This window comes from Saccoglossus kowalevskii, chromosome 15 (assembly GCF_978046115.1).
Source record: "Saccoglossus kowalevskii chromosome 15, keSacKowa6.1, whole genome shotgun sequence".
NCBI lineage: Eukaryota > Metazoa > Hemichordata > Enteropneusta > Harrimaniidae > Saccoglossus > Saccoglossus kowalevskii.
In genome coordinates, this window is record NC_140655.1 from 7581931 (window position 1) to 7604383 (window position 22453).

At 36.1% G+C, this 22453-nt stretch overlaps 1 protein-coding gene and 1 long non-coding RNA gene across 2 annotated transcripts; both read right to left on the reverse strand.

Moving 5' to 3' along the window:
- Positions 1-27: 27 nt before the first annotated feature.
- LOC144356683 (uncharacterized) lies at positions 28-20595 on the reverse strand. Its single transcript, XR_013421487.2, has 3 exons — positions 20318-20595; positions 11237-11308; positions 28-333 (listed from the first exon to the last, which is right to left on the reverse strand). It is a non-coding gene; the product is annotated as an uncharacterized LOC144356683 (long non-coding RNA).
- LOC146733910 (uncharacterized) lies at positions 2397-3203 on the reverse strand. Its single transcript, XM_085490769.1, has one exon. It carries the CDS (start codon positions 3201-3203, stop codon positions 2397-2399), a length of 807 nt encoding a protein of 268 aa, XP_085346895.1.
- Positions 20596-22453: the final 1858 nt, after the last annotated feature.

Consider the following 22453-nt stretch of genomic DNA (forward strand, 5'->3'; position numbering starts at 1 on the left):
TTATATAAGTAGAGCTGAGTGACTGAGTTTGAATGTAGTATGAATGTAATTGAATGTGAACATCAGTTTGAAATGTACAAACTTGAAATAAAACAACAGAACTCAGCAAGCAATCACATTACACATTTTAAGCCAATGAGCTAAATTATCAGTGACTAATTATATACATTTTGAGTGTTTTTTAAACCATTTAGATATATTTCTAAACAGTTTAGGAAGCTCTCTCACTTCTCTGGAAATTGTGAACAAAGTGTGAAATGAAATGTACAATTCCAAGGCTTCATTATTTAAAGTGATCTTCATCTATACATTGACAACAACTTCAGTTTTTACCTACAAAACAATGAAACACATATAAGACTTTTGTCTGCTGAATTAAAGGTTATAAAACGCAATATAATATAACAAAGCACAATTATTTGATTGCATTCTAGAATGCGAACTGACATGAATGGTTCCAGCATAATAAGCATGCCTAGCTTGAAGGCTAGTGGGTGCGTTACTATGCATCTCTACAGAATATTGGCATGTAAATACACTCAGTTTATTGTATCAATGTGCAAGTATGGTGTAACATCAGAAAAGTCAATCTAGAATATTAGGGCAGGCCTAGAATATTACAGTACCTACATGTAGATACAATGTAAGTGGAGTGTATCAAAGCAAAGCAGATGTATCAAAGTAACAGTATGATGCCATATCTAAGCAGTGAGTCTACCTGGAATGCTAATTATCTGTGTGTTTCTACAAAGCCTAGAAAAATACCTGCATGTAGATACAATGGAGATGTAATCTATCAAAGTAAAAGTGTGATGTGATATCAAAGCAGCCCATCTGGCTAGAATACTAGATTTCTGTGTTTCTCCACAGAGCTTGATATAATAGCTACATGTATATACAATGTAGAAGTAATGTATCAAACAAAGTATGATGTGATATCAGATCATGCAATATACCGAGAATGCTAAATGTTTTTGTCTGTACAGATCCTGGAATATTACGTGTACTTGTATGTCATTGTAATCAAAGTAAAAGTATAATGTAATAACAGAGCTTCCTATCCAGCGAGAATGTAAGTTGTCTATGCGTCTCTACAGAAAATAGAATAATACCTACATTTAGTTACATGTACATTGTAAGTGGAATGTAAATTGAAGTAAAAGTATGATATAATAAGAGAGCTGCCTATCCAGCGAGAATGTAAGTTGTCTATGCGTCTCTACAGAAAATAGAATAATACCTACATGTAGTTACATGTACATTGTAAGTGGAATGTAAATTGAAGTAAAAGTATGGTATAATATCAGAGCAGCCTATCTAGCGAGATTGCTAGTTTTCTATGCGCATCCACAGGGCATGTATTACGTACATGTAGATGCAATACAGATGTATCAAAGTAAAAACATGGTTTGATTTCAGAGCATACTATCTAGCTAGAATGCTAGGTTTATAGATTGGGTTCCGTCCGTCCGTCCGTTCGTTTGTCTTTTACCTCTTATAACTTTGATATGCTCTGACCATTTTATTTCCAAGTTGGTGCAAATGTAATTTTCAATGCCATACATATGCACGCCAAGTATTTTTTTGATTCGCCAAAGTTTCCTGGTGTTTTTCTGTGATTTTCATCATTTACTAGTAAAAATGCCGAAATGTTTTAACGGCATCTCGCAAGAGAACTGGCATACCGTATTGCGCATGCGCCAGTCTAACCGTTGAGGAAATCGGCGTTGATTTAGTCTGAGGATATTGTATGCCGGGACTGTATCTTTCTTTGCACAAGGCTTATATAGATTAAATTCTATCTCAAAGGTAAGAAACTGTGCTTATGGTAGTTATTCCGAGGTCCAAGTGCATTAGTACTCGTACTGGTGTCAACCACTTCCCAAATAACTCGTACACAGTTGCGTTAGGGTAACCAGTTTATTAAGAAAGCGGTGAAAACTATAACAGGATAAAGAAATCACATTTCAAATGACGTCATCGCTGACTGAATGAACGAACGAACGACTTACGGAAAAATTTATGGAAATTGCGAAAAATACACTTATCAAATTACGACACTCGGAGCTAAGGTGGCCTGATCAATTCATGAGTCAATAAATTCAGAAAAATAACTTACTTCGCTGAGTCTAGTGTTCTTTTAGAAGGACTTTATGTAGCCATCTTCAGTCATACAAAACGCAGTTGGCGTACGCGTATGAGACTCTAGCCCATAATAGTTATAGCGAACTCTGACCTATGCTGAACGTAAAACGTAACGCCCACGCCTAAAGAGGGCGGTATACTGTTAAAAGTTAAAGGGCGTCCAGCACACTCCCCGTCTAAAAATGAGCGATAGAGGTAATTTTTACTAAACGCTAGAACACTAACACTAAACTTAATTATAATCAAAACAACTAATGTTCAGAATTGTTCTCTTTGATACTTTGGATCAAAACGAGTTCGGCAATTGGTCTCTGGTAGATTCTTCTTACGTTGTCTCTACAAACCATGATGTCAGCTCTTCTGATCTTGTTGTCATCACTGTAGTATGTCTTCACGACACGTGCAAGAGGCCAGTCGTTGCGAGAGCATTCTTTATCTCTCAACAGGACGACGCCACCTTCATTGATGTTTGCAGTAGTCTTGTTCCACTTGCGTCTTGGTTGACGGCTTTGTAGGAACTCCTTCCTCCAACGCACCCAGAACTGGTCGGCAAGATACTGTACGCGACGCCACCTTTTCCTGCTGTACATGTCTTGCTGAATGAATGTACCCGGAGGAGGGTGTACTTGTTGCGTCTTCATAGTGAGAAGCATACTGGGACTGAGTGCCAGCGGGTCATTGGCATCTGAAGATATGGTGGTTATGGGTCGAGCGTTGACTATGGCGCAAACTTCAGCAATTAGTGTGGAGAGCAAATCATGCGTGAACTGCGGTTTGCCAAGTTGGACGTACATAGAGTTAAGGACTTGTCTGACGGTACCAATCTGTCTCTCCCATATGCCCCCAAAATGTGAGGCATGAGGTGGATTGAACACCCATTCACATTGGCGTTCTGTTAGAAACCTTTGCACTTGATGCTGGTCAAGTTCTTCGAGTGCTGCTTTTAGTTCGTTCTTCGCTCCTATGAAGTTGGTGCCCTGGTCACATCTCAGTTTCTTAACAGGGCCACGAATGGCTATGAAGCGACGCAGTGCGTTGATGAAGGCGGAGGTATCCATTGAGTTGATGATCTCAATGTGTATGGCTATTGTATATAGACATACAAAGATCATGGCCCATCGCTTGGCTTCTGATGAACCACCTCTCGTTCTCCTGTTCACTACACTCCAGGAACCGAAGACATCCATCCCCACATTTGTGAATGGTGGGGTGTTTTCAGCTCTGTCTGCAGGAAGGTCTGCCATCACTTGGATTAGACGTTTCGCTCTCAGCTTTCTGCAGGTTGTACATTGATATAGGATGGTTCTTACTAAGTCATGTAGGCTAAGAATCCAGAAACCTTTTGCTCTGATAGCTGCATGTGTGAGTTGACGACCTTGATGTTCAGTCTCTTGGTGAATGTGTTCAGCGATAAGTCGAGAGATGTGGCTGTTTTTTGGCAGTAGTATTGGATGGCGGCCGCAGAGATCAAGATCAGTTTGACGAAGTCTGCCTCCAACACGAATGAGTCCATCCTTGTCCAGGAATGGGTTGAGTCGATACAGTGGGCTCTCTCGTTTTATGTTATTGTTACCATCATCAGCTGTGTCTGCAATCATCAATACCTTGAGTTCATCTGGGAACGCCTCTTCTTGTACTGTGCAGAGGATAATGATCTCTGCACATGCAGCGGTGACAATCTTCGATGGAAGTTCACTATTGTCACTCTGGTGTTTCCGTAGCTTGATTATAAGGGTCGCTACTGCTCTCGTAAGAGCAGTCCATGTTGAGAAGCGGCGGAATCTCTCAGACCCTAGACAATTAACGTTAGGCTTGTGCTGTTTGGCAGATGTGGCTAGGATGCATGGTTGTTTTCGAACTTCTGGGTCTTCTTCTGTTATTGCATACTGGATGCTTTCCGTTGTGGGTCCAGATGTTGGGTCAGATTCCCATAGGAAGGAAGGGCCTGTAAGCCATACAGTAGACATCAGTTGTTGGGCTGAAACAGATCTCGTTGCGAGATCGGCTGGATTCTGTTCGGTAGACACATGTCGCCATTGGTTTGGTGAAGATACATTATGTATCTTCTGTACTCGATTTGCTACATATACGTGGAAGCGCTTCGATCGATTGCTCAAGTAGCCAAGGACGATTGTTACTGTCAGTGTGATAAACTGTGCGGTCTATAGTACTTCCAATTTCTATAGCTACCTTTTGTGCCAATTGTGTTGCTAAAACGGCTGCACAAAGTTCTAAGCGAGGAATTGACACAGCATGTGAGGGATTGACTTTAGCTTTGCCAAGCAGAAATGCTACATGAACTTTACCATCTTGGTTCACTAGTCGTAAATAAGCGACAGCTGCTATGGCTGCATTGCTTGCATCGAAAAATACATGACATTCACTTTGAATTATGGAACCTAAATCAGGTGTAATGTAACAGCGTTGTAGATGTACTTTCTCTGCATATGTAAGTATGTTACACCAGTGGGTCCAGCGAGGAAGGTATTCAGCTGGAAGCGGATCGTCCCATCCAACGCTGGCCATCTCACGTCCCTTTGGCCTTTCTGACATGAGTCCCTTGAGAATGCACTTCCCTTCTATTGTAACTGGAGCTAGTATTCCTATTGGGTCATAGATGGAGTTTATGGTCGCTAATACTCCCCGCCGTGAGAATGGCTTGCCCTTCAAGTCCACTTTGAATGTGAAAGTGTCCGCTTGAAGGGACCATTGTATCCCGAGTGATTGCTGTGAGGGTAGAGTGTCTTGACTAAAATCTAGACATTGCAGGTCCTTGGCGCGTACTTCACTTGGGAGGGCGATCATTACATCCTTGTCATTGGAGACTATTTTGTGGAAATTAATGTTCTTGGTGGCTAACATGTCTCTTGTTCTTTTGATGAGGCTTATTGCTGTCGCTGCATCAGGTTGAGATGTTAAACCGTCATCTACATAGAAATCTTTGTGTATGAAGTCTTTCACGTCTTCACCATAGGTGGATTGGTTTTCTGTGGCAATCACTCTTAGGCCTAGTGTGGCTATGGCAGGGGAGGAAATGTTCCCAAAGAGGTGAACATTCATACGGTATTGTATCACAGGTCTCATGGGGTCATTGTCCTCGAACCAGAAGAAGCGAAGATAATCACGGTGTTCCTTGTTGACATGAAAGCTGTGAAACATCTGTTCCACGTCGCCCATTGTACCTACTGGCTTGCGTCGAAATTGCAGTATGACACCAAGTAGGCTATTCATCTGATCAGGTCCCTGAAGTAGTGTATCATTCAGTGAGACACCTTTAAATCTAGCACTTGAGTCGAATACTACTCGTATCTGAGATTTTCTAGGGTGGTAAACACCAAAGTGTGGCAAGTACCAAGAATTGTTGTCATCCAATTCTGACTTTGGAACTGGACTAGCATGTTTACGTTCGATGACTTTGCCCATGAACTGCAGGTACTGTTGCATCATTTCTGGTTTGCGTTTGAGCTGGTTCTGGAGATTGCTAAAGCGATTGAGTGCCGACTGTCGGTTGTTTGGTAGTTCGCTCGGATGTTGTTTGAAAGGTAGAGGGAATTCAACGTTTCCCTGAGGGTTTGTGTGAGCACCCTTTTGCATAATGTGAAGGAACTGTTTGTCTTCAACAGAGAGGGCAACTTTCTCGTCATCTGCTGTCTCTTCAAATACGCCTATGTTGGCACGTTTAGAGGTGACTGGGTCTCTAATATACAAGTGGTGATCACATTTGAGTGTTGTATCTGTTCTGTTTGTCATTTGTGTGTCCAGGTAGTTCACTTTTGCTGTTGTACGGTGTACTGAAGCTCTGATAGCGCCCCTTACAGTTTCCATACACAGTTCACCAGATATCGTCCACCCTAGGTCGGTGCGTTGAGCCCATGATGAGTTGGTCGGTCCATTTCTGGTCTCTCTGACATTCAGTGTTTCTGGACAGTTCCTGCCAATAAGGAGATGTATACCAATGTGTTCTCTCAATTCAGGAATTTTGTCGGCTATAGGTTTTAGATGATCAAATTTATTACATATTTCTGGTGAAGGTATTTCATCTTTGTCACTGGGTATGTACTCGTTCTCTAGTAGGACTGGAAGTGTGAACTTCTTCTTGCCATCGATGGATTCAATTATGATGTGGTCACCGCGTCTTCCAGTTCTGCGTTCGCCCTTGGCACTGCATGTTGACAGTTCGTACTCAAGTGTTGGACCCTGTATCTCCAATGCATTAAACAGATGGGTGTCCCCCATACATGCATTGGACTGATCATCAAGTACTGCGTACGATTCTATGAAATGTGTTGGGTTGGATTGTTTGTAGACCTTTGCTAAAACTATTTTGCCACACGAACGTCCAGCTGTGCACTTAATGAGTTTTGTGCAATTTGATGTTACTGCTTGAGCTCCGTCAGTTTTCTTTGGTTCGGTTTCTGCACCATGTTTAGTTGTGTCACCAGGCTTGTGTAGACAGGTTATGTGCTTGGTGCTCTGACAGATACCACACTTGATGCTTGAGTTGCAGTCTCACGCGAGGTGTTTCTGTGTGCACCTAAAACACAAGCCATTGATCTTGCATAGATCGATCCTTTCATTTATTGGTTGCTTAGCGAATGCCTTACAGTCGGATAAATCATGTCCGGTTACTTCATGGTATATGCACTGTTTAACACCGTTCTGTGATCTTGCAACATTCTTCATGTAGGAGGCGAAGGAACTGAATGGTGGGAATGTTCCATGGCTTAGTTTGTATGTTGATACTTTATCTCTCCACTTGTTGACGATGAATGACATTAATTTCTCAATTATGGGATTCAATACATGCGGAGAATTCAGTGTGTTTAGATGTGGGAGTTCTTCCATATGAGCTTCAGTATCTACGCATAGATCTGCCAGGTCACGTAGTCTTTGAGAGTCGCCAGCTCCAAATCGTGGAAAGGAGGTTAACTTTTTTATAATAACCGCCGTGATTACTGCTGGGTTGCCGAATCTCTCTTCTAATTCCTTCCAGGCTTCTATGTAGGCAGTGCTGGCATCTCGAACATATCTTAGACGGAATCTGTCTACTAATGTTTTCGGCTCTCCCTTTGTATATCTGGCTAGGAATAACAATTTCTCTGATGTGGGTACACAAGCTGTTTGCACCATGCATTCAAATGACCGGCGCCAGGGTAAAAACATGATTGGGTCCCCTTCGTATACCTCTGGCTCCTGTACAGGTAAACGTTGACGGGCTAGAAGACGAATGTAGTGGTTAGGATCTGGTTGAGTTAGATCGTTAACCTCGGTTGACGGGTTGGTTTGACGGCCTAGGGCTGTCACTTCCATTTTAATTTGCTCAGAATGAGGCTTGATGTGAGTTAGATTGTGTGGAACACCCAAGGTGGGTTCTTGTTCTGAATAATGTGGAGCCTGTGAACCTGCATTGTGTTCAGTATGGTCACGAAAACGTTGTGCATGATCGCTTGCCGACTGTAGTGGTGAAGTGTACATTTGTCGACAGTTGTCTTCTTCTACAGCCCTTTGAAAGGCCTCAGCGGTCGCTAGTGTGATGGCTGCTTTCTTTTCGGCTTCTAAGATTTTCATGTGTGCTATATACTCCGCTTCTCTGGCCCTATAGGTGGCTTCTTCTCTAGCCTTTGTTTTCTCATATTCAGCTGCCTTTGCAGCTGCGGCTGCTTCAGCATTGGCTCTGGCATGTGCAGTGCTGAGTCTGGATGACGTTCTGGACGTGATGGAACCCGAAATAGATAGTGTATGACCACGTGATGGCTTGATAGGAGGAGTGCGATCAAGTCGTCTGATTGATATCTCATTGATTTCAGAATCAATGATATGCATATTTCTAAGGTATATCGATTCCATGTATGCCATGTGGTCTTTTGTTTCATCTGAGCTATCAAGTTCATACAGGGTGGTCAAACGTTTCCAGGTGTCTTGGTATTGTTGGGTAAGGTGTTCAATTTCTGCTAATGGTGTGTCTGATGATTCTGTTGACACATGCAAGTTTGTTAGAATTCGTTTCAACCTTGTCCACACTGCTGCCATGCTTTTCTCTGCATCAGTAGTAGCATTGATCATAGCCTTCATTGTCATTTTTGTTTGACGTTGAGGGCGCACTTTGTCCTGTGAATTTTCCTCATACTTTTCATCCTCAGATTTCCGTTCAATATCATGTTGTTTATCATCTGTAGGCAAGTTATCTTCCATGGACGCCATGATGAATCTCTGTTAAGCATTAACAACATTAACACTGGGACTAACCTTGCTTGAAGTAGACTAGCTGTACTCTAGTGGTCTTCATATATTCAGGCGAATTTTCACTATTCCGAGGTCCAAGTGCATTAGTACTCGTACTGGTGTCAACCACTTCCCAAATAACTCGTACACAGTTGCGTTAGGGTAACCAGTTTATTCAAGAAAGCGGTGCAAACTATAACAGGATAAAGAAATCACATTTCAAATGACGTCATCGCTGACTGAACGAACGAACGAACGACTTACGGAAAAATTTATGGAAATTGCGAAAAATACACTTATCAAATTACGACACTCGGAGCTAAGGTGGCCTGATCAATTCATGAGTCAATAAATTCAGAAAAATAACTTACTTCGCTGAGTCTAGTGTTCTTTTAGAAGGACTTTATGTAGCGATCTTCAGTCATACAAAACGCAGTTGGCGTACGCGTATGAGACTCTAGCCCGTAATAGTTATAGCGAACTCTGACCTATGCTGAACGTAACGCCCGCGCCTAAAGAGGGCGGTATACTGTTAAAAGTGAAAGGGCGTCCAGCACAGTAGTTATTATGAACTTTGACTTATCCTTTTGTGTCCTGACTTAATTGGGAAACTAGCGATCGCACAGTGTCACACTTTGCCAGAAAAACAGTCCTGCTATTAGTTCAAGAACTGGTTATGAAACGTGTAAATCGAAAGTTTATCTCGTCATTTAGGAGGCTTGGGAATAAAGTTAGGCATATAAAATACTGGAATAATAAAAACGTAAAAGTTTAGAACACGCTGATCGTGATTCTGTTATGCTCGATTGCTATTTCCGGTGTTCATTGTTAGCTAATTGAAACTTGGTTTCCTGACGACATATTAGACTAGAATTATCGAAAAAACACAAGTCAAGTTTGGCCAACCGTGACTCCTTGAAAGCAATGATGAAATTGAAAAGTACTGTAATTCAATATTAATGAATCTATCATCACTATTAAATTACCTTTGAAGTAAATATGATACCCGAGTGCTCTACGGCACTCGTGACCGGGACCTCCATGCTCCATGCGGTGTTGAAGTTATTTATTTCGGTACTGAGATCAGGGTGGCAATTTCAATGTTTAGCTACCATAATTTATCTCCATTATGAGCAGGAAAATAAATTACGGACCTCAATTGAGATGGATTTATAACGGCGGCCATGTTTTTAAGGGATATGTGAAACAATATTAGAGAGGGGGTCAAATTCACATAATCCTCAATTTTAATGATGCTGACTTAATAGTCATAATTTCTTTTTCAAAACTCCGGATAATATTTTATATATTATTTTAATACAACTACAATATGTTAATTAGTATGCAAATTAATATGCAAATTAGCAACCAATGTGAGACAATTTTCTAGAATGAACGCTGCAATCCAGTTCAAAAGAAATTTGTCATACACTTAGGTTACATGATCACTACCTCTGCTGATTGTTTTTTTATGCACTTCTATCTGCTATTATATTAAATGTATTTTTTTGTATTTTTCTCAATAGTACTTTTTTAATTCATTTGATAGCTTGGCATCCATTTGGTTCAGCTCAAGTGAAATTTTCGGCATATCCCTGGTCAGATTTGAATGACATTGAAAACACAAGTACTCTGGCTTTTTTTCACATTATTAATATTTTATTTTTGCAGAATCCCGTGAATATTAATTTGACAATTTTGTAGAGTGGAAACAGACTGGTGAATTAGTTCATCCTAGACTTTGGTAGAACATGTTTAAAATAGTACAATGTGAACTGCAATTTCTTTCTGGCTGGTATAAATTTATTAAGTAATATTTTTTCGTACTAAAAAGACTCAAATATCTTTTTTAATTAAATCTAACAGCCAATGGGAGCACATATGCTACAACTTCTGCTTACTTTGGACTAAATGTGTTTTTTTTCTTTTTCAGGTACAGAGTCCGACTTTTTTTTCTCAGAAAGCAAGCCACTGGAACTGCATGTATTACAAAAACATACCGGTACTATTCACGGTGTATCAGACAATTGTATAAAGTTTTGCAGGTCTTCTTTTTTTACTTTGAGAAGTTCTGACAACCAAAGCATAAATATGTGTTTGTCTGTACATAAAATTTCACACGATTTGTTAATATTAATGTATGGTAATAAAAACTTGATAATATTTTTTTGTGATTTTTGCACATTATTTGTATCATTGTCGTATGAGAAGTAATCTTGTTTTTATTAGAGATATTGAAACTAATCCAGGGCCATAAACTAGTTTATCCAACAGACACAACACCGCCTCTACATATTTACAGATCTGATTTGTATAATCCCTTGTCATTTTACCTGTTCTACTGGTTTGGTGCTACATGGTTCCCTTGCGAATAATGCTGACCTGGATGGAGAGTGCTATAAACTTGAAAATGCCATAGAAATCACGTTTGCCAATTTATGTCCATGCAACTTTAGATTGACAACTAGCGAAGGCAGTGTGATTCATGACTTGTTGTCTACGTGTCTCTACACAGCTTGGCATAGTAATTAAATGTAGATACAATGTAGATGTAAAGTAACAAAATAAAAGTATGGTGTGATTTCAGAACAGCCTACTTAGGTAGAATACTAGTTTCCTGTGTCACTGCAGAACCAAATATAATACCTACATGTATATGCAAATACATGTACAATGTAGATGCAATGTTTCGAAGTAAAAGTGTTTTGTAATAATTTCTGGAATGCTAGTTTTCTATGTGTCCACAAAACCTAGCGGGATAGCTACATGTAGATACAATGTTGGTGCAATGTATGGAAGTAGAATGTGGCATGACCATCTACATGTATACATGTACGTAATTAAAATTATTGAAATGAACTACACTTACCTAAAAAAAATTCTGCATGGGAAAACCGTCACTCAGTTTACCATACATAATGATTCTAACCAAAATGCATATCTATGATAAAAAAGTATAATAGATTCTGTTGTTATTAAATAATTTCAAGTATAGATAATAATTAACACCAGTGTTTGGTTGTCAAGAGTGGAAGATAATTTGTCTCATATTTAGCAAGCAATTTGCTTAATTTACACTTTAGTGCGAGTAGCACATTTATAATCAATACCAGAATCAGTACTACTTTTTTTTAAAATCAGATGTTGGTCATTTAGTGATTTCTGAAGTACATTAACATATTGTACATTTTGACATAAATTTTCTATTTTTCATTGATCTTTTTTCTTTTTTTTGAAATCGGCTGTAAAACGATTAGTGATTTATACGTGACAGAATAATTATATATACATGTTGAACTTATTGAACTTAGCTGCTTTCTGACTTGTAAGTCCTTGTTTAAGGTTTAAAACATTGAAGCCGGGACTTATAGAACAATAACCATTGAAATCACAAACAATAGAAATGGTTTTGAGCATGACAGCGACCATTAAGCATGACAGTGCCACGGCACCGTTTGTAGGCTTGGGAAAACACCGATTACAAACCAGTGATTAACAACAATCGTCAAAATTACATACAGTGAGTTCAGAGATTTGAATGATGAAGACAATGTGTCTCCAGCAGGTCTTTTACAGTAATACACAATGTACTAATTTAAATAAATAAGATTTACTGTATACGAGGATACACATTAGGTAATGAAAATATGATAGATTAATATATTAGTTAATATTGTTAATTGTTCACAATTTTGATAAAAATATCATAACATTGAAATCATCATTAAAATTGAGGTGTGAATTATATAAATTTGAGCCCTAGTGTCTCTAATCCTTTGTTTTACTGGTCACTTAATAGCTTGGGTTTTCACATATAGCTCATACCCACCATGAACTTCAGTCAAGTCAGTCAGTCAAAATGACTGTTTTGAGCTATAGGCATTTATCTGCGATTCGGCGATGAAGGAGTGAGAAATCTTGGTCAGGGGAAGCCCCATGAGCTCATAGATATTCTTGCACGTCACGTAACATGTGACCAAGCAAAGAGATCAACGCCATCTTGCCTTAGGTTCACTACCTGATTTTTAAAAATCAGCGTACTGCTGATAGGGTGATTGAGTCAGCATTGCCAGAGGATGCATACCCAAACCTAATTCTGGTGGTAACTAGGGTAAATGCCAAAAGCGAAACCTGGGATGTCCAAGGAGCCTAGACAGAAGAATCTTCCCTGTAATAATCTGTAGCTCTATCACCCATGTGCAGGGTTCCTTGTGGTCATTCGAACAGGGTCAACAATCAAAGAATGACCCGTGATGATAAGAACCACCCTAAAAAGACCTTCCTAAATGGATTGCATGTCTCTTAGATAAAAGTTGATAAAGAGGTTTTGCGTTCACCAGAAGCCTGCCCCAAGTTTTGTTATGTTTTGAGCAAAATTGATTGCCTATAAAGGTTGCACAACCATCCGGGAAAAAACAAGGACCATACTCCCATGTCCCAAACCAACATATCCGTCTGTTTATTATTTTTTTCCTCAAAAGAATTCACCCGGTACATTCTTATTTAGGATGGTATGTTTATTTTTTTTTTTTAAAGCATCTTGATTAAAAAAAAATCATGCCGTTTCCCATCGAAATCAAAGGCAAAAGATAGCAGTATAACATTTGGTAAATCGCTTCCTTGTTGCGTTCACCATTAAATCGCATAAATGTCATTAACATATTTAAATGAGCTGTGGCACCTTCCAGGTTAATAAACACAGTTGTTTCAGATCTTGTGTGCATGGACAACATGGCGGATATCGTATTGCATCGAGCGTTTACATGTTCATGATGAAACTAAGTTGAATTTTACTTTCATTTCATAACAATTCAACTAATTTATTTTTTGTATGTTATTATAATCACTACAGAGTACTAATTAACAATTGCAACACTTCGTAAATAAGTAAGTTATTCACTTGTGAAAGGCAGCATGACTAGTTTGTGCGACCATACCAAGATCATTTGCTACTTAGCATTATTTTTGTTTTTATTTCAAACTTCTTTTAAAACATACTTTTCGTTACCTACAAAATTAAAAAAAGTAATGCATATTAAATATACAGAGTATTTTTTGTTGTCATGTGAACATTTTTTTTGATTGACTGTAATTTTTCAACATTTCGTGACGCCCATTGTTCTCACTCCTCCTTGATGTCTATTTAAAGGATTATACGTTATCTTGCTTTTCGCCAGCCACAAAGGTCATACATACTAGACGAACTTTGTCGATGCTGCCGACCATCCCATGCAATTTTATCGACGCACAGCGTAAATCAAGAGAATCACGTAAATCAAGAAAATTATTGTCCTTGCAACAATTTTGTGCAATATATCACCATTGTACCATTACTGATTCGCTGGAAAAAAAATTCCCAGCCATGTCCACTAGGGTAGTGATTGGTTTGCTATTTGAAAAAAAAACAACTTAAGAACATACAGAGAATTAAAAATCATTCAAATCAAATTTTGCTTTTGAAACCTGCCTTGTTACCCTGCAAAATATTGAGATGCATGAAAATTTAACTAAATTCCGCCTGACCATAACTTGAAAATTGGGTAAAAATATCCCTTGCTAATATAGTCAGGTCGATATATGGGAAATACCCCTTTAACCCCCAAAAAATTGCTACAAAAGGTTTCTCAACTGTTTCTGGTAGGTTTCAGTGTACTTTTTAACATACTAAAAGTTTACCAAAGTAGGACTGCCGGAAAAGTGTTTTTTTCAAGATGGCGTCCAAGATGGCCGCCGAAACATCTGAATGATCATAACTCTGTAACTATCAACTCAAATTTGATGATCTTGGTGTCTATCCCTAGGTTTTCGGGGACATAGAACACATTAAAATCATAACAAATTTTGTTGGCTTATTATATAACACACAAATCCAAAATGGCGTCAAAACTGCCAACACCTCCAAATGACCGCAAGTTCATAATTATTGACTCAAATTTTATAATCTTGATGTCTATCCCCAGAAACACACTAGGATCATTAACAATGAAAGTGGGTAAATATATAACTAGTAAGTCCAATATGGTGTCGAATATGGCACTAGTATGTGACCAGTGTTTCAGTCTAATGTGATTAAACTTAGATCTATCCCTGTTTTCTGGGTGGGCAAGAAACACATTCTAAACATTTTTTAAATCTCATAGCTGAAAGAACTGGAAACTGGGCAAGTTAAGGTTTTTGCTGGAGTGGCTTTCCATATTTTCAGTGCTGTCATCAGTTGAGAAACATTTTGTACCAATGGTTTATGGGTTGAGGGCGCATTTTCCATATATTGACTTGACGAATATGTATTGGATCTAACTGAATAACAAATTCTCATCTCAATTCAAATTCTCATCTTACTGTTACATCTTTGAGCCGCATAATGAAAGAGTATCAAATATTTGTCCATACATATATTCTCTCAAATTAACAACTTGTAATGGCGTGAAATAATTAAACGAGAGTTGTTTACACCAAAATAAGTTTCAAATATTTGTCCATACATTTATTTTCTCAATTTAACAACTTGTAATGGTGTAAAATAATTATACGCGAGTTATTTACACCAAAATAATTTTCAAATATTTGTTGAGATATTATTCCCTCAATATAACTTGTAATGGTGTCAAATAATTAAACGTGAGTTGTTACACCAAAATAAGTTTCAAATACTTTTTTGATACATTTATTCTCTCAATTTAACAACTTCTAATGGTAGAAAATGATTAAATGAGAGCTGTTTACACCAAATAAGTTTCAAATATTTGTCCATACATATATTTTCTCAATTTAACAACTAGTAATGGTGGAAAATTCTTAAACAAGAGTTGTATACATCAAAATAGGTATCAAATTTTTTACCACACATTTATTCTCTGAATTTAACAACTTGGAATGGTGGGAATTATTAAAATGCGAGTTGTCTACACAAAAGTAAGTCTCAGATATTTGTCCACACATTTATTTTCACAATTTAACAACTTGTAAGGATGTAAAATAATTAAATGAAAGTTGTTTACACCAAAATAAGTTTCAAATATTTGTCCATACATTTATTCCCTCAATTTAACAACTTGTAATGGTGTAAAATAATTAAATGAGAGTTGTTTACACCAAAATAAGTTTCAAATATTTGTCCATACATTTATTTTCACAATTTACAACTTGCAATGGTGGAAAATAAATAAATGAAAATTGTTTACACCAAAATAAGTTTCAAATATTTGTCCTTACATTTATTCCCTCAATTTAACAACTTGTAATGGAGTAAAATAATTAAACGAGAGTTGTTTACATCTAAATAAGTATCAAATATTTGTCCATACATTTATTCTCTCAATATAAAATACTTGCAATGGTGTCAAATCATTAAACGAGAGTTGTTTACACCAAAATAAGTTTCAAATATTTGTTGAGACATTCAATTCTCTCAATTTAAAAACTTGTAATTGTGGGAATTAATCAAACGCGAGTTGTTTACACCAAAATAAGTTTCAAATATTTGTCCATACATTTATTTTCTCAATTTAACAACTTGTAATGGTGTAAAATAATTATACGCGAGTTATTTACACCAAAATAATTTTCAAATATTTGTTGAGATATTATTCCCTCAATATAACAACTTGTAATGGTGTCAAATAATTAAACGTGAGTTGTTACACCAAAATAAGTTTCAAATACTTTTTTGATACATTTATTCTCTCAATTTAACAACTTCTAATGGTAGAAAATGATTAAATGAGAGCTGTTTACACCAAATAAGTTTCAAATATTTGTCCATACATATATTTTCTCAATTTAACAACTAGTAATGGTGGAAAATTCTTAAACAAGAGTTGTATACATCAAAATAGGTATCAAATTTTTTACCACACATTTATTCTCTGAATTTAACAACTTGGAATGGTGGGAATTATTAAAATGTGAGTTATCTACACAAAAGTAAGTCTCAGATATTTGTCCACACATTTATTTTCACAATTTAACAACTTGTAAGGATGTAAAATAATTAAATGAAAGTTGTTTACACCAAAATAAGTTTCAAATATTTGTCCATACATTTATTCCCTCAATTTAACAACTTGTAATGGTGTAAAATAATTAAATGAGAGTTGTTTACACCAAAATAAGTTTCAAATATTTGTCCATACATTTATTTTCACAATTTACAACTTGCAATGGTGGAAAATAAATAAATGAAAATTGTTTACACCAAAATAAGTTTCAAATATTTGTCCTTACATTTATTCCCTCAATTTAACAACTTGTAATGGAGTAAAATATATAAACGAGAGTTGTTTACATCTAAATAAGTATCAAATATTTGTCCATACATTTATTCTCTCAATATAAAATACTTGCAATGGTGTCAAATCATTAAACGAGAGTTGTTTACACCAAAATAAGTTTCAAATATTTGTTGAGACATTCAATTCTCTCAATTTAAAAACTTGTAATTGTGGGAATTAATCAAACGCGAGTTGTTTACACCAAAATAAGTTTCAAATATTTGTCCATACATTTATTTTCTCAATTTAACAACTTGTAATGGTGTAAAATAATTATACGCGAGTTATTTACACCAAAATAATTTTCAAATATTTGTTGAGATATTATTCCCTCAATATAACAACTTGTAATGGTGTCAAATAATTAAACGTGAGTTGTTACACCAAAATAAGTTTCAAATACTTTTTTGATACATTTATTCTCTCAATTTAACAACTTCTAATGGTAGAAAATGATTAAATGAGAGCTGTTTACACCAAATAAGTTTCAAATATTTGTCCATACATTTATTTTCTCAATTTAACAACTAGTAATGGTGGAAAATTCTTAAACAAGAGTTGTATACATCAAAATAGGTATCAAATTTTTTACCACACATTTATTCTCTGAATTTAACAACTTGGAATGGTGGGAATTATTAAAATGCGAGTTGTCTACACAAAAGTAAGTCTCAGATATTTGTCCACACATTTATTTTCACAATTTAACAACTTGTAAGGATGTAAAACAATTAAATGAAAGTTGTTTACACCAAAATAAGTTTCAAATATTTGTCCATACATTTATTCCCTCAATTTAACAACTTGTAATGGTGTAAAATAATTAAATGAGAGTTGTTTACACCAAAATAAGTTTCAAATATTTGTCCATACATTTATTTTCACAATTTACAACTTGCAATGGTGGAAAATAAATAAATGAAAATTGTTTACACCAAAATAAGTTTCAAATATTTGTCCTTACATTTATTCCCTCAATTTAACAACTTGTAATGGAGTAAAATAATTAAACGAGAGTTGTTTACATCTAAATAAGTATCAAATATTTGTCCATACATTTATTCTCTCAATATAAAATACTTGCAATGGTGTCAAATCATTAAACGAGAGTTGTTTACACCAAAATAAGTTTCAAATATTTGTTGAGACATTCAATTCTCTCAATTTAAAAACTTGTAATTGTGGGAATTAATCAAACGTGAGTTGTTTACACCAAAATAAGTTTCAAATATTTGTCCATACATTTATTTTCTCAATTTAACAACTTGTAATGGTGTAAAATAATTATACGCGAGTTATTTACACCAAAATAATTTTCAAATATTTGTTGAGATATTATTCCCTCAATATAACAACTTGTAATGGTGTCAAATAATTAAACGTGAGTTGTTACACCAAAATAAGTTTCAAATACTTTTTTGATACATTTATTCTCTCAATTTAACAACTTCTAATGGTAGAAAATGATTAAATGAGAGCTGTTTACACCAAATAAGTTTCAAATATTTGTTCATACATTTATTTTCTCAATTTAACAACTAGTAATGGTGGAAAATTCTTAAACAAGAGTTGTATACATCAAAATAGGTATCAAATTTTTTACCACACATTTATTCTCTGAATTTAACAACTTGGAATGGTGGGAATTATTAAAATGCGAGTTGTCTACACAAAAGTAAGTCTCAGATATTTGTCCACACATTTATTTTCACAATTTAACAACTTGTAAGGATGTAAAATAATTAAATGAAAGTTGTTTACACCAAAATAAGTTTCAAATATTTGTCCATACATTTATTCCCTCAATTTAACAACTTGTAATGGTGTAAAATAATTAAATGAGAGTTGTTTACACCAAAATAAGTTTCAAATATTTGTCCATACATTTATTTTCACAATTTACAACTTGCAATGGTGGAAAATAAATAAATGAAAGTTGTTTACACCAAAATAAGTTTCAAATATTTGTCCTTACATTTATTCCCTCAATTTAACAACTTGTAATGGAGTAAAATAATTAAACGAGAGTTGTTTACATCTAAATAAGTATCAAATATTTGTCCATACATTTATTCTCTCAATATAAAATACTTGCAATGGTGTCAAATAATTAAACGAGAGTTGTTTACACCAAAATAAGTTTCAAATATTTGTTGAGACATTCAATTCTCTCAATTTAAAAACTTGTAATGGTGGAAAATAATTAAACGAGAGTTGTTTACCCCAAAACAAGTTTCAAATATTTGTTGAGACATTTAGTCTCTCAATTTAACAACTTGTAATGGTGTAAAATAATTTAACGAGAGTTGTATACATCAAAATAGGTATCAAATTTTTGACCACACATTTATTCTCTGAATTTAACAACTTGGAATGGTGGGAATTATTAAAATGCGAGTTGTCTACACAAAAGTAAGTCTCAAATATTTGTCCACACATTTATTTTCACAATTTAACAACTTGTAAGGATGTAAAATAATTATATGAGAGTTGTTTATACCAAAATAAGTATCAATAAATATTTGTCCATACATTTTTTTCATAATTTAACATTTATTCTCTCAATTTAACAACTTGTAATGGTGTAAAATAATTAAACGAGAGTTGTTTACACCAAAATAAGTTTTAAATATTTGTCCATACATTTATTCTCTCAATTTAACAACTTGTAATGGTGTAAAATAATTAAACCAGAGTTGTTTACACCAAAATAAGTTTAAAATAGTTGTTGAGACATTTATTTTCTCAATTTAACAACTTGTAATGGTGGGAATTAATCAAACGTAACTTGTTTAATCATTTTACATAATTCCAACTTACCCACAGACAGTGCACAAGAGAGTATTATTATTGAGCTACAATTATGAACAGGAACGTGTCTTGGCATTCATGTTAGGGTCGGGTCAGGTATGGGCAACACAATTATTAACAGGAACATGTCTTGGCATTCATGTTAGGGTCGGGTCAGATATGGGCAATGCAATTATTAACAGGAACATGCCTTGGCATTAGGGTTAGGATCGGGTCAGGTATGGGCAACGCAAATGGCAAAAACCAAATTGTCAAGATGTACATTAACGGCTTATGTCATGCATATAGTTCACACAAGGAGAAAACACCAAATTGGCAATATTATTGACAATTGTGACTCAATAATAGAAATATGTTGTATATCTTTATATATACACACTATATAGTCTCAACAAAAGCAAAGACAACCAGTCAGTCCATCGTGATCTTGTGGGTCAGTTGTCTACATAGTGATCAAGAGAACCCGGGTCAATTCCCCTCCCTGCCTGTCTATTCTCGCAAACACTAACTCGCAATAATGTTAAGTATGACAACAAATTGTTCATTTACATGACTACCCACATGGATCAGTGGATTTGTACACGGTCAGCAATGTGAGAGATCGCTGGTTCGAATCCACTGGTTAGTATGATAAATAGGACTTAAAACCTACCACTTGTGTGAGGACAGTTGACAAGACGTCATGAATAAATTAGCATAATTTAAATAAAAACATGCATGAAGTGTGGGTACGTCTTCTGGAAGTCTGCCCTTGTGTCGATATTACACACGCTGAGACAACACACGCGATGCCGATCTGTCCATACGTATTATTTGTAATTTCACGAGATCAATAACTCCACAAACATGAATAGACATACATAACTTACCTTGCTCAGACATTTTCCTCAATTTTGACGTTAGCTCGTCCCGTAAACTGTCTCATGCAATCAGTCGCACAATGGCGGAGACCTCCGTGACCTCGAATCAATAGACCACTTTCTCCGAAGTCGTAGATACGGCGTTTCGCATTCCGTTTTGGGTGTAACGTAAACTTGCACGCGTGATATTGTGCTTGTGGGTGTATCAATCGACGTCACAAAAATATAATTCCCTTCTATCGACTATCAGCAATCTGACATGTTTGCTTGTGAGTATTTTTGCACCCGAGTTTCACTCGAGTTTTGCTAATTGTGGGAAAGTGGTATGTGCCCTCTACGGTGACACCATTTTGTCAATAGTGACATCGCCCACAGATGGCGCTCTTGCAAACTGCAAACGTCTGGGGTCATCACATGCTAATTCTGATTAGTAATCACGGTTCACATTTTTATTGTTGAATATTGTGTATCTGAATATTACGAAAGCCCATTAAGGCCTTGACAAAAAATATTAAATCTCGAAATTGTGAGTTTCAATCTCGAAATTTTGACTTTTTAATCTTGACTTTCATAATGCTGAAATTTCCAGTTTAACGATTTAATGTGGCGAATTACATCATCAAGATCAAAAGATAACTGCATTCAAATAGACAATAAAGGTTAGATTTGTTGTCCATTTGATTGAATATTGAACGCTCCCAATTAAAGTGGGATGGTCATCACCTGCGCACGCGCGGGAATTGAGTCCAAAGCACCGATAACAACACACGCTAAAACGCATAGGCTAATGGATAGACGCTTGCTTGTAATCAATGACACGCTATGGTCATCTGAGGCATGCGTGGGTGACGATTCTCCCACTTTAAGTGTGTTCAACATCAGCGAACTCCACTTTTTCTATAATCCCCTTACTACGGTGGTCCACAAGTAACACCATATATTTAATTCATCGCGGTAAAACTCTATTATTTCACGGAAACTTCATTATTTGACGGCAAAACTTCATTATTGGACGGCAAAACACCATTTCCTCACAACAAAACTTCATTATTTCATCGCAAAACTTTACTTTTGACAGCAAAACTCTTTAATTTGACGGTAAAATTTTAATTAGTTGCGGCACAGCTATGTTACTTCACAACAAAACTCTATCACTTGTCGCGGCAAAACTCTCCGCGTCATGGCAAAACTCTCCATTTCCCACAGCGGTAGTTGCCATGATATCCCTTAATTCCCATTTTTCAAAGCCAATCAAACTTCAGATAACTAATAAATTTATTAATTGTCTGGTCAATGTCGACACGGTTTGGTAACTGTGATTACCACCGCTGTCTGCTGCAAATTCGTATAAGTAGCGAGCAAAGCTGTGTCCTGTGTAACCTAGACTTCTGGGGACGTTATCGAAGTACCAAGACAGCTTACATTAAAAATGTTTTTTTTGGGGGGGCGTCTGAAGAGATGGATTTTTGTTCCTGTTTTTTCCGGTACCCCCTTAAACCAAATGTAGATTTTTTATGTTTTTCTAAGTTCATTTATAAAATGCAACTAGACCAACAGGAAGAGAAATGATTTTTTCTATTGTGATGAAACAATGAATCATTAAAATACTGTATGTTAATAGATTGTCTGGAATGTGATAGTAAAGAAGAAATAGAACAATTCTTAGCAACCTTGATGCTCGTGAAACCTCAAAAATAATACGGAAAGTGATGAATCTAGTGATGATTCAGATAATATTGAGATGGAAGCTGATCACCATCGGGATGACGTTTAGCCAATTTAAAAATATTTAAATTACCAAAAAACTAACAACTTATTTACCTTCAGTTTGTGGTTTGCGCTTTAAAGTGGCGCCGCCGTTTCTGACAAAATAAACCACGGCGAGCCCAGGAACTATATAATCAACTGTACGCAGTGTAAGAAATAGACGAAAGAATGAAAAATAAAGACTATAAAAATACCAGCTCGAAGAATATTAGATGCTATTTCAAATTTCGCCAAAGCCATACCTATATATTTACTGATATCTGCAGAATATTGGTTATGAACCACCGGGAGTTCACGACACGATAACCAGTGTTTTATAGATTATTATAGATTTTCTTCTGAATTTTCCAGTTCTAAAGGGGCTCGCTGGAGCTTTCA

What these genes read in the sequence shown, in the direction of transcription:
- LOC146733910 (XM_085490769.1), bottom strand. Translation starts at nt 3,203, where the DNA reads ATGGATACCTCCGCCTTCATCAACGCACTGCGTCGCTTCATAGCCATT.